This window comes from Oryza brachyantha, chromosome 6, assembly GCF_000231095.2.
Source record: "Oryza brachyantha chromosome 6, ObraRS2, whole genome shotgun sequence".
Taxonomy (NCBI): Eukaryota; Viridiplantae; Streptophyta; class Magnoliopsida; order Poales; family Poaceae; genus Oryza; species Oryza brachyantha.
The window spans coordinates 8,948,027-8,960,844 of NC_023168.2; the positions used below are offsets into that span (position 1 = coordinate 8,948,027).

At 43.1% G+C, this 12,818-nt stretch overlaps 2 protein-coding genes across 2 annotated transcripts; one reads left to right on the forward strand and one right to left on the reverse strand.

Annotated features, from left to right (window-relative positions):
• Positions 1 to 977: 977 nt before the first annotated feature.
• LOC102702106 (G-type lectin S-receptor-like serine/threonine-protein kinase SD2-5) lies at positions 978 to 5,391 on the forward strand. The gene is made up of 3 exons (XM_006656041.3): positions 978 to 1,185; positions 2,154 to 2,248; positions 2,684 to 5,391. The coding sequence occupies exon 3, from the start codon at positions 2,687 to 2,689 to the stop codon at positions 5,213 to 5,215; it is 2,529 nt and encodes an 842-aa protein (XP_006656104.1). The 5' UTR covers positions 978 to 1,185; positions 2,154 to 2,248; positions 2,684 to 2,686; the 3' UTR covers positions 5,216 to 5,391.
• A 729-nt stretch (positions 5,392 to 6,120) lies between these two features.
• Positions 6,121 to 9,723, reverse strand: LOC102708448 (paired amphipathic helix protein Sin3-like 2). The gene is made up of 4 exons (XM_015837937.1): positions 9,619 to 9,723; positions 8,319 to 8,442; positions 6,847 to 6,927; positions 6,121 to 6,568 (listed from the first exon to the last, which is right to left on the reverse strand). The coding sequence occupies exons 2-4, from the start codon at positions 8,376 to 8,378 to the stop codon at positions 6,386 to 6,388; spliced, it is 324 nt and encodes a 107-aa protein (XP_015693423.1). The 5' UTR covers positions 8,379 to 8,442; positions 9,619 to 9,723; the 3' UTR covers positions 6,121 to 6,385.
• Between the last annotated feature and the right edge of the window lie 3,095 nt (positions 9,724 to 12,818).

The window sequence follows — 12,818 nt, forward strand, 5'->3', positions numbered from 1 at the left end:
TGCTAAACTAATAGCAGTACTCCACTACTCCATCCTCGTAATTCTAGCCAACCAGCGTATTTACGAAAAAATAATCTATTAATAAATTTTTATACGCGTCATTAAAAGGTTAGATTGAAATCTAAGTTTTGGTGAAAAAAAAATTCAAAATCGACTGTAAGGATGAAAATTTAAATTTTGGCTCATGAGCAATAAGCAAAAGCAAAAACGAAATAATAATGGAGTATTAAACTTTATACCAGACATCACCATATTAATTCTTATTATTCCAATAATTTTAAAGCTCGCTTTGATAGAATATCTCAACAATTTAAAATTTAAAAATAACCATCAAAAATAAATCAAAGAAATATTTCTCAACTTTAAAACTTATCAACAATCTATGAGGCCGTTTAGTTTGAAATTTTTTTAGAAGAATTGTCACGTCAAATGTTTGACCGGATGTCGAAAGGGTTTTCGGATACAAATAAAAAAATGAATTTCACGGCTAGCCTAGAAACCGTGAGACGAATTTTGAGCCTAATTAATCCGTCATTAGCACATATTGGTTACTGTAGCACTTATGGCTAATCATATAATAATTAGGCTCAAAAGATTCGTCTCAAGATACGAATTTTTTGAGCCTAATTAATCCGTCATTAGCACATATTGGTTACTGTAGCACTTATGGCTAATCATATAATAATTAGGCTCAAAAAATTCGTCTCAAGATTTCTTCCGTAACTGTGCAATTAATTTTTTGATTTATCTATATTTAATTTAATATTTTATCTAAGTGTCTAAAGATTTAACGTGATGTTTTTTAAAAAAAATTAGGAATTCTAGACGAGCAAACACGACTACAATAGTAGTTAGATACTAATATAATAGTCTCACTTATTAGGTGAGAGAGAAGGATGGACGGATGGATGGATTATAAAATGAAGAAAAATTCCAATACCACTTGCAAACAAGTTTTTTGCAGGCTTGCAGTTGCATCCATCCACCGCCCCCTTCTGCTGCTCGTTTTAATTCCCTCTTGCTGCTCACCAACTTCTACTCTACTCCCACCATTTCGTCATCGCCTCGCCTTGCTATCCTGCTCATCGTCCACCTCTCCTTCTCCCATCCAACCCGAGATCTTTTTCTTCTCTCAGGCATCGCCTCGCCTCGCCTCGTCGCGTCGCGTCTTCCCTTCGTCCCCAGGTGAGCCCTCCTCTCGCTGCTGTTAGTAGTTCTAGGCGGCTTAATTAGCTCCTGGGTTCTTTGCTCTTCTTTTGTCCCTTTGCTTTTCTTTTCTTGTTTTGTTTTCTTTTCTTGGATCTTTGTTTGCTAGTAGCTCCTTTCTTGGGCGTGTGCGTGGGCGTGGGCTTTTTTGTTTGTGTGTGTGTGTTTCGTGGGCAAAGGGGGCTTCTTTCTTGGTTCTTGTTCCGGGCGATTGTTGTTCTTGTTCTTGAGAATTGATTGGATTAGGAGGGTGATTTGCAGCGGAGTTATGTAATGCTAGGCCCCAATTGAGCAGAAAAGGCGACTTTTTTTTTTGTTAAATTCTGTGTTTATCCAGCTTGGATTGGGTTCGCTGGTCTGAATTCCCTTTGCAATTTTTGAGGACAATGGAATGGAATTGCCTTTGTGATGCAAATGTGGATTCTTGTGCCTACATGAGCTGAATTCTCTTCTTGTAGAACCTAGCACAACATTTCAGTTCAGACTTCAGACTAATTATCGTTCTGGGTTTGAAGAAAAGAAAAAAGGGGTGAAATAAAGAAAAAAACTGGTTTGAATTTGTGACCCTGTAAGCTGAAAGTGCAGCCGAAAGGGGGAACAGAAAGGAAGAATTGACCGTGGATGGGTGTTAGGTGTTACTGCAGACATACAGGCAAAGATTTGTTCTTTTAGCAGTGGATAATGATGCTCTGATGGTCTGGCCATGATCAAGAGGTTGTTTTTCTCTGCAGGTTGTGGTTTACCTTTTGCTGTTAGTCAAAAGGAACTTGTGCCACCACTTTCTAGTTTATCTGTTTTGTTTTTTTTGACGATTGGTGGTGGCAATTCTGTTGCTCTTGGTTTCTTCAATTCCTTTTGCTGATTACTTTTTGAGGCAAAAATCCCTTTTCTGTTAGTTATATATATGCCTTTACGTTGCAACTCATTCACTTCTCATGTTTCTGAAGATAACCTGAGCAAGACGGTGGAGAAGCTGTCAAATGTTTCTAGAGGAGCTCAAGAAACCAACAGAAAGCTCTATCAGGGAGTGTTCCCAATTCAGGTAGTATGCTGGTTTCCTTTTTCCAATTGTTCTGCTATCATTATCATCAATCATCATATGTTTTTGTAGCGTCTTGAAAGTTCAAACACCCTTCTGAATCTGAGCTGAGACATCATCGTTTTCACAACTGTTTTGTTAGTCCATCAGCCCACATGCATGTTGATATGTCGTCTGATACCACCAATTTGAACCTATTGTTAATTGTCATGCATTAGAAAAACCAGTCATCTCTGAATATCCTATATTTGCAGCAATCATGAACAACCTGTTTGAGATCCCTCTTAAGATTTTGCATGATTTTTCTTGCTAGTGCATTCAAACGCAAGTTACTTAGCAAACTTGTCTGAATAAAACGCAAGCTATATTTATTCTTCCTGCAGTCTGATATTTCTCTCCAAGCTGAGCTTCTGACAAACTTCATTCTGTGCACTGCAGATTATGCAAATGAGTGGATGGTTACTGAAGATTGTTCATTGGGAAAACTTAAAGTGTGTGTGCATGGAAGTTCATGGCAATCGTCGCAGCAGTCCAACATGCCTTGTGCTGTGGACGATTTTGATATCCTGCCTATTGACAACATGTTATGGCAGTATCCAGAAACAAGTTCTCTTGCCAGGGTTTGCTGCCGCGCAAATGGACTACATTGATAATGATGGGATATTTCTTCTTTCTAATAACTCTGTCTTTGGCTTTGGTTTTGTCACGAGCAATGTCTCAGACAACACGTTCTACCTTCTTGCGGTGGTTCACCTGGACACTACTACCACCGTCTGGTCTGCCAATTCCAACTCTCCTGTCTCCCATTCAGACAATTTTGTTTTTGACAAGGGTGGCAACGCCTCCCTGCAGTCAGGAGGCTCCAATGTATGGGCTACCAATATCTCGGGGAAAGGGACTGCCACCTCTATGCAGCTACTGGACTCTGGTAATCTTGTAGTGCTTGGGGAAGATCCGTCTTCTCCTCTTTGGCAAAGTTTCAGTCATCCAACAGACACACTTCTGTCTGGTCAGAATTTCATTGATGGGATGACGCTGGTGAGCAAGTCCAACACACAGAACGTTACCTATACACTTCAAATCAACTCTGGGAACATGATGTTGTACGCGGGCTTCGAGACACCGCAACCTTACTGGTCTGCACAGCAGGATAGCCGAATAATCGTCAACAAGAACGGTAACAACATATACTCTGCAAACCTCAGTTCAGCTTCTTGGTCCTTCTATGATCAATCAGGGTCCCTTCTATCACAATTAGTCATTGCGCAAGGAAGTGCCAACGCCACATTGTCTGCTGTCCTTGGTAGAGATGGATTGATTTCCTTTTATATGCTGCAGGGTGGGAATGGCAAGAGTACTTTGCCAATTACAGCTCCGGCAGATTCTTGTGACATGCCAGCCCACTGCAATCCATATACCATTTGCAGTAGTGGGACTTGCCAGTGCCCTTCAGCCCTTGGCTCGTTTGCAAACTGCAACCCTGGTGTCATATCAGCATGCAAATCTAACGAGGAGTTTCGGCTGGTTCAACTGGATAGTGGTGTTGGTTATGTCGGCACTAACTTCTTCCCACCTGTGGCTAAGACAAACCTTACAGGATGTAAGAATGCTTGTATGGGCAACTGCTCCTGCCTTGCTGTGTTCTTTGACCAACCTTCAGGCAATTGCTTCCTTTTCAATCAGATCGGAAGCTTGCAGCAGAAAGGTGGAAACACAACTCGTTTCGCATCTTTTGTCAAGGTATCCAGCAGAGGAAATGGTGGGAGTGATAGTGGCAGTGGGAGGCGTGATATCGTTATTGCTGTCATTATACTCGGAACTTTGGCTATCATAGGCATCCTTGTTTATATTGGTTTCTGGATCTACAAGAGGAAGAGGCATCCTCCACCCTCACAAGATGATGCTGGTTCATCTGAAGATGATGGATTTTTGCAAACGATATCTGGGGCACCGGTGCGGTTCACTTACAGGGAGCTCCAGGATGCAACTAGCAACTTCTTGAACAAGCTTGGTCAGGGAGGGTTTGGATCTGTGTATCTTGGTACACTCCCAGACGGCAGTCGCATTGCTGTAAAGAAGCTAGAAGGCATAGGCCAAGGGAAGAAAGAGTTCCGCTCCGAAGTAACGATCATTGGCAGTATCCATCACATCCATCTTGTCAAACTCCGAGGGTTCTGCGTAGAGGGATCACACAGGCTCCTCGCGTACGAGTACATGGCAAAGGGATCACTGGATAGGTGGATCTTCCATGCTCAAGAAGGTGATGATCACCTTCTTGACTGGGATACAAGGTTCAACATTGCACTTGGAACTGCCAAGGGATTGGCATACCTCCATCAGGACTGCGATTCAAAGATCGTGCACTGTGACATTAAACCTGAGAATGTTCTTCTCGACGAGAACTTCGTCGCCAAGGTGTCCGACTTCGGCCTCGCCAAGCTGATGACCAGGGAGCAGAGCCATGTCTTCACCACGCTCAGAGGCACACGCGGGTACCTCGCGCCCGAGTGGCTCACCAACTACGCCATCTCAGAGAAGAGCGACGTGTACAGCTACGGGATGGTCCTGCTGGAGATCATCGGCGGGAGGAAGAGCTATGACCCCGGGGAGGACTCCGAGAAGGCCCACTTCCCTTCCTTCGCCTTCAAGAAGCTGGAGGAAGGCGAGCTCCGGGACATCTTTGACGCCAAGCTGAGGTACAACGATAAGGATGGACGCGTCGAGACGGCGATCAAGGTCGCGCTGTGGTGCATCCAGGACGACTTCTACCAGAGGCCGTCCATGTCGAAGGTGGTGCAGATGCTGGAGGGCGTCTGCGACGTGCCCCAGCCGCCGGTGTCGTCCCAGATCGGGTACAGGCTCTATGCCAACGCCTTCAAGTCCAGCAGCGAGGAGGGGACTTCGTCAGGGATGTCGGACTACAACAGCGACGCTCTGCTCTCAGCTGTGAGGCTCTCTGGCCCCAGATGATGTGAGTCCCATGTACAGTGCAGTGTTTAGTTTAGGTTGCAAGTGTTCAGTTTTGTTCTAGTGTCCGGTGCTTTTGGTGATCATTTGCTTAGAGTTTTGTACATACTGCCTCCATTTCATATTGTAGGACTTTCTAGCTTGGTCTAAATTTATCAATTGATGAATGTATATAATTTATATATATATTTAGATTTATTAGCATCCATATAAATTTAGACAAGTCTAGAAAGTCTTACGTTGTAAAACGGAGTGAGTAACTTATTTATTATTTCTGGTCGTAGTTTATCCCTGCCATTCTTTTCTGATTGTGGTTTTCGATATACATAGTTTACATAAAGGTCGCCAATAACCTTGATAATTTCTTTTTGTAGTTATATATTAGTAAAGGTAGTAGGAAATGCAATGATAAGAAAACTTTTTTTTTTCATTACAGACATACCACTACCAGTATCTTCTCAAGTGGTCAGTGTTTCTAATGATTTGGCATTCTAAAATGACAAATCTCATTTGAATGACCCTGATCCGTAAACTAGATCGATCAACTCGTGCACCTGTGGAAGCACGTTTCTGAACATATTCTGAACGAATTACGGATTCAATTGTATGAGCACTCGTTTCGGTTTTATTTTCTTCTCCTTTTTCTCATGTGAATTCTTGTAATTTCTTTGTAACTTCTTTTATCTATATTACAATATAGAGCAGTAGGAGCCTCTATTGCTGTTTCCTGTCAAAGAGTACCGATTCAGTTAACCCTCCTCTTGACACTACATGCCCAACTTAATTATTTGAGCTTTTTTATTATCTATAAAAAGATACATCAAGATAACATATTTTTCAATGTAAAAGTTTAGTACTTATATCGCAAGGTACTAGAATTTTACGCTAAAATTTTTGGTACATACTTCTTGATGGTAAAAATGCTCTAATTATTTGGTAAACAGTTCATCTCATCTCCTGCATATCAATGTTTGTCTTCAGCAAGTCCAAACAATCCTGTTTATCCTGCATTAACGCTATTCCAATCTCTCATCACAAACAAGAGGCTATTCCGTTGCATCAGTACACGGGAGATATCTCCAATATAAACAGCAAGATATCACCATGACGATGCAAGCTTTTAACATGGCAGCAGTTCGTTTCTTTGACAGATTGCACACCTGATCATTATATTCAGCTTTCAACTGGCTGTTGAAGAAGGAAGCACTTCCAGAGAAGGCTTAGGACAAGAAAGGGCATTAGGAAGAGGAGCAGCCAGATTGAGCTGTGGCTATAGACGGTGCTTGGAGCAGGCAGGGGTCTGAATTTTGCTAGCTCCTCCAGTAGATCGTCGTGATCCTGGAAAAGCAGCGAAAGCTGCACTCCAAACAGAAATTGGACCAAAATAAACTTATGATTTTATGATGAAACAAGGTACATAGTAGTCTTGGATGAGAGTAAGGATCGGGTTTTGAGCAATTTAACCATTCTTGAGAAGGTGTCAGGAGTAACCACTATTTTCTATATACAATTTGGTACCTCTTGGTATCTTAGATATTTATCTAAAACGTACCAAATTTTACATAGAAAACAGTGATATCTCATGGTAACTCTTCGAGGTTGGAAAAAATACTCGCGGGTTTTAGTTATGGTACCTCGCTGTAAGCTTCCAGGGGGATTCGCTCATTTCGACTGAGCACATCAAGCAGCGACAAGTACAACACGTAGTCACGAGCCTGCATAAACACCACGATTCAATAAAATAAATAACTGCAATATTCATTTCAGCAGAGAAGCAAATATTGTGTCCCTTTCGTGAGTCAACGGCTTACTATAATATATACATGAAAGAATTTTATGACAGATTAATAAGTTCAATATGATTCAGGAGCATAGTATATATTTGTTTGTCATTATTTATCTATGATGCCATAATCTACAAATTCTCAATATGCAATATACTACTAAGTAAAAAAGCGACTAAGTACGGTTTGGTCAAATTGCATAAATGCAATGAAATATGATGAAAGATAATTCCCCTTTCATAGCCAAGGCTTGCAGGTAGCTGCTAAAGTAAGCCAATGAACACATGTGAATTTTACCAAATGCTACATATTGAACTATTAAAACATTCTAAACACTTTAGCTTAAGTTTGTTACTACAAACCTGCAGCTATATCCTATTTAAGGAGGACTTGCAAAAATCCAATATTTATGTTTTGAATAAGTGAGGGGATTTCTTAAATTGTGATGTCTTAGAGCATTTCCACAATTTTTTAAAAGTCTGACATCAGGGTGTGTTCCAGTCAGCTCAACTTTGGACGGGCTGGGGTCCCAAGCCCATCCAAACTGGATTTTAGACATTTCGTTTGCAAACTTAAAACACAGATGTTCCAATCTGTTGCAGAAAATATATTAGGATATCGTATTCTCCTTCCAGAAAAAATACAGGTCAGTGGCAGCCTGGCCGGGATATCACTAGGAGGAATATATGAACACTCTTGTATTCAGTTCATGCTTACAGATAACTGTGTTTCCAAATGTAAAACATAATAAAAATTCGATAAGATAATGGTTTTGCAAAACTATCAGGTCTAATGATTCCACCATTGCTACAGTATAAGAAGATACATACTACAAATATTATGGACTATTATGCTAAAGGAAAGATAGAATATCTATTTTCCAATTTAATACTAGCTGCAAGGAAAGAGAAGACACAAAGAAACAAATAATGCTGCTTTTGTGCTTTGTTGGCAGGGGTGTGCACAATCTGTTTCATCACATATTTGTATTTGCTTCAGATCCAAAACATTGAATGATTGCTGTCAACTTTTTCTTTTAAGAAAGGGAAGCATCTCCAGTTTCAATTAATTGCTGACAACTAGCCAAGAAAAACAGTTCACCTAATGATTGAAATGAATGAAAGGAAATTTCTTGCTATGCACGCCAAATGATGAACTGTCCATCACACTGAAGTGATTTGGCTGGTGTGTAGATTATGAAACAGGTGTTTTTCCACCCATCTTATGGATTTTTGTAACTGCAATGACTTACGAGAAATACAGCATGTAAATTAACTGAAATGAGTAAAAACCGGGAGAAGATTCTTGGCAAAAATTCTCACCTTAACTTTCTTGACAAAGCAAAGAGATTCCTCAAATGTGACTGGCTCCCACTTAGACATGGAGCCCAGACAGCTCAACACTAGACTCTGGATTCCCTTTAAACAGACATAATTTCCTAACTTCCTGCAGGGAATAGTTCATTAAAGTGAGGTTTACATTGTGATAATGGAAGTGGACAATTTTAAAAACCACTATAGCTCCACAAAAAGCAATTCATTTTTTTATTAAGCGTAACAAAAGAATGATTCATTTTAGAAAATATCTGCCATAAAAAGCTTCATCTCGAAGAATTAAAACGGAAGCATATAATATTGTAGCTTCTAATGAGAAAAATAGTCTGAAATTAGATGCCCAATAAGGATTACGAACCGAAAAGAAAGGAAACTCGAATAGTTTAATAGCATATTATAGAGTTTACAAGGAATTAACACTACCACGGATAAGAAAGTATAGTTCCTCAACAAGCAGACAATGGCAGAGGAGAAAAACTACTATTATGAACTAAAGGAATGCTTTTAATAGTCAAAACTAATAAAGTTAGCCTATTCAAGCACACGACTACTTACTAACAAAATGGGGGAATTGATAGCATGGACGGGAAATCTCACAAATATTTTGAGATTAAGATGCCTACGATACAGAAACCATCATGAATTTTCCCAACTGCAAACTGAATCTGAATAAGCATGATGCGGATTTGCTGCAATAAATACTTCGAAATGGAATAAACAACAATTTTCTAACAGAAGTTACATCGTTAAAGTCAATATCATGCAGTAGGTGGAGAAGGAGCAGTTTACTTTTGTTTTTAGCAATGAAAAATCAACTGGAAGCAACTAAGAGATTATGAATTTGGGCATCAGACAGTAGAATTTCGTCATCACTAGAACAATTAAACTTTTGAAGTACGAAATGCCCAAATGATGCCGGTTGAGGGCTAATTCCGCGAATTAAAGCTACTTATTCACTCCAGAATGAACAACCACAGCTGCGGAACGAGAACAAAAAGGGTTCGGCGATATTGGGAGCATCATCTCTGACCAACCACCCCATCATCACAAACCCACAAAAGATACCAATTTGCAGCTTTTCGAGGACAAGTAAAAAAAAAAAAAACAAACAAGGACCAAAGAGCTAACCCAAAAGCGGCTACAACGCATCCCCAAGGATCAGTTAGACGCATTCATGCAGGACTACTGACCAAGAACAACAAGAACACAAGAGATACATGGGTTCTTGAAAGAAAACAAACATAAAAGAGGGGTTTTTTTTTTTTGGGGGGGGGGGGGGGGTACTCACCAGGAGAAGACGAGCTGTGCTGCAGCAGCGGAGGCGAGCAGGCTTCTCCCCGCCTCAAGAACTTATCTTTCAGCGCAGGCGGGGGAAAGGGGAAGATTGCGCAGAGGGAGAGGGAGGCGGAAGAATGGAAGGAAGCGGAAGTGGGGCCGGAAAGAGGGATGGAGACGTGCCGGGAAAAACGAAGGGAAGAAAAGGATGGGTCACCGTCTTTCCGATCGTCTTATTCCAAAACAAAAATGATAATCCAATTATCTTAACGATATTTGCTAATTTGACTTTGTTTCAAAGCTAACTATCGTAATAACTTTTTTTTTAGGTTTTCTTTTTTGACTCTGCTTTTCAAAAACCAAGCCACCGTTTGACCCTCATTTGCGTTACTGTTTTAGTTCAAAAAATGAATAATAATAATAATAATAATAGCGTATTTATGAAATGACGAAAGTACCCTGTATTAAGTCTCTCAACCTAACCTTCTCTCCATCCTCTCCATAGGTATTACGGCGTATCCATCCATCAGAGTATCCATCATGGCCTCCTAGGCATGGCAGCACAGGTCGACGCACGACAGCGAGAGGCGAGGGGGATGCGGCGGCGGCGGCAACGACTAGAGGCAAGGGCGGGCGAGGCTACGGCTGGGGGCGAGTAGAGACGGTGGTGGCGCTGAAGCCCGGCTAGCCGAATGTGCACTATTCGAATGCAGCAGGCCACATGTCGTGCTGCTGCCTCTGGCTACCCTGGGCTTGGCCAAGGCTGTAGACAACTTCGCCGCTCTCCCCTCTAGCTTCCTCGGTCGTCCCCTTACCAAAGCTCACCTCCACCGCCACCTCCATGGCCTTTCCCGTTGTTTGTAACCGGCCACCGCTATTGGCCCTTTTGACACTACTCTAGCCACCACCACCGAGGGGAATTAGATGTCACGCCCAGAAATTTCTCACACGAATTTCTGAACTTAATTGTGTATTAAATCCCTGTCCAGGACCAGCCAGGGTACACAAAAAGACAATGTTGATTACATAACCATCGTTCTTAGAAACAACTGAAAATTACACTTATTCTAGCGGAAATGCAGCGGAAAGAAAAACAAAGGGGTAGACTAGCTCCAGCGGGTACAGCTCCAGTCCACAGGCAACACTTCGACGGCGGAACAGCTCACTCCTGATAGGCACCTCCATCGGACTCTGCTTCTAGCTCTAGGTTGGGAAAGTTAAGCAAGGCTGAGTACAAACCATCGTACTCAACAAGTAACACGGACAAGGGGAAAAAAATAAATGATGCAACGGGATTTACAAGGACAGGCTAGGGTTAGTTGCGATAAAGCAGCAGTTTAAACAAATAACAGAGCTTAAAGAATAAAGGTAATTAAGTACGGTAAAGCACAAGTAAATAAACAGTTGTAAAGTACGACAACACTGTCCAACGTTACACCACGTTGCAACAGGCCCAACCACTACTCAACGTTACACCACGTTGCAGTAGTCCCAAGAGAAAACCAATTACTCAAGTTATTAGGGTTCACTAATCACAGTGAAGCTGGGAGTTCGCCCGTAACCGTGGGCACGGCTATTCGAATAGTTTATACTCTGATCAGAGGTGTACTACTGTACCCACAAGACACGACTCCACTACACTTGAACGTGCGCTGACATACCACCACGGCATACCGGAAAGGAGACCGTGATAGGACCCGTTACACAACCCTCCCTATTTAATCGTACGACACTTCAGGTTTCACCCCCTCCTTTACACCAAGTCGGGCAGTCCCCTCTTGTGCCTTGGTAGATCCGGAAGCAGGAGAAGCTTTCGTTACACCACGATTGCCCGTCCATACTCCATCACGCCTACCCTTGCCTGGGTACGTCAAATAGTTCGAAGTCATGCTCCAAATCCCACCTTACCCATTTCGGCATGTGGTTAGCACTTAACTACTTCCAGAGTTTCCCGTGAACCGGTCCTTAATTACCATGGGTGCGACTCTCAAAACCATGCACCCACAGCCCACCATTATCAATATTTTAGTTGACATTAACCCGAACCGGGTAGTGAATCAATATCTGAGCTATTCAGAACTAAGCATGATTAAATGTGATCCCATGAGCTATTTGTTCTAAGCATGGCTAAGCATTAACCTAGGCCTAACTCTAGTCAATTTACCCCTGGTCCAGCAAAGAATAAAGTTGGATAAACAACGGCATAATAATAAGGTTTACCCGCAAATAGCATAAAGTTAGAACTTTAATTAAAACGATGCATATTTGAAATAAATAAGCGGGGAATTTTGCAATAATGGGTTCAATATGTTCAAGGATGAGTGTCACTTGCCTTGCTCTGGCCCTTGGGGAACTTCGGCGACGATCTCGAAGTAAACCGGTTCTTCGGCGGGGTCCGAATCTAAGCGACAAAGCACAAAAAATAAATAAAACAGGCACAAACTCTACTGAAACAGCAAAAGAAACTATTTTTAATGGATTCTTGATAATTTTAAGGATTTAATGAAATTTGAATGGACCTAATCGGAGACTAGATGAATTACTTATGAATTTTTAGAAGTTTTCTGGGTTTTTTAGCTAAACAGAAAAGTCCTAAATCAATTATTGCGCAATTAATGGGGCTGCTGACGTCAGCGAGGAGAGAGGAAGCTGACGGCTGACAGGTGGGGACCACCTGTCGGTGAGAGAGAGGGAAGGAGGCGCTGACAGCTGGGCCCGGGAGGAGAGAGAGAAGGCGGGCGCGGGGAGCGACTGACGAGTGGGACCCACTCGTCAGCGAGAGGGAACAGAGAGGAGGGCGCAGAGCGCGGCTCGGGCGGACGGCGGCGACCGGCGGGAGCGGCGGGCGACGCGGCGGCGGCGGCGCACGGCGACGGCGGCGCGACGGCGACGGCACGACGACGACGACCGGCGGGCGGCGACGGCGCGACGGCGACGGCGACCGAGGCGGCGACGCACGGCGATGGTGGAAGGACAGCAGCGACGGCGACGCGGCGGCGACGACGGCGCGGCACGCGCGGGCGCAAGCGGCGGCGACCAGACGTCGGCGACGCGGAGGCGACGACGACCACGGCGGGAGGCGGGAGCGGTGGGCTTCGGCCTCGTCCGGCGACGGCGCGCGACTCGGCGGCGGTCGGCCGGGAAGGGGGAGAAAGAGGGGAGGAGGGTGCGGAGGCTCACCGGCGGCGGCGAGGGCGCGGACGGGTCGGCGAG

Coding starts and splice junctions, on each gene's coding strand:
- LOC102702106 (XM_006656041.3), top strand. CDS start 2,687: ATGCAAATGAGTGGATGGTTACTGAAGATTGTTCATTGGGAAAACTTA.
- LOC102708448 (XM_015837937.1), bottom strand. CDS start 8,378: ATGTCTAAGTGGGAGCCAGTCACATTTGAGGAATCTCTTTGCTTTGTC. Junction 6,928..8,318: donor GCTTTGTCAAGAAAGTTAAG/GTGAGAATTTTT, acceptor GTGTTTATGCAG/GCTCGTGACTACGTGTTGTA. Junction 6,569..6,846: donor CCCTGGAAGCTTACAGCGAG/GTACCATAACTA, acceptor TTTGGAGTGCAG/CTTTCGCTGCTTTTCCAGGA.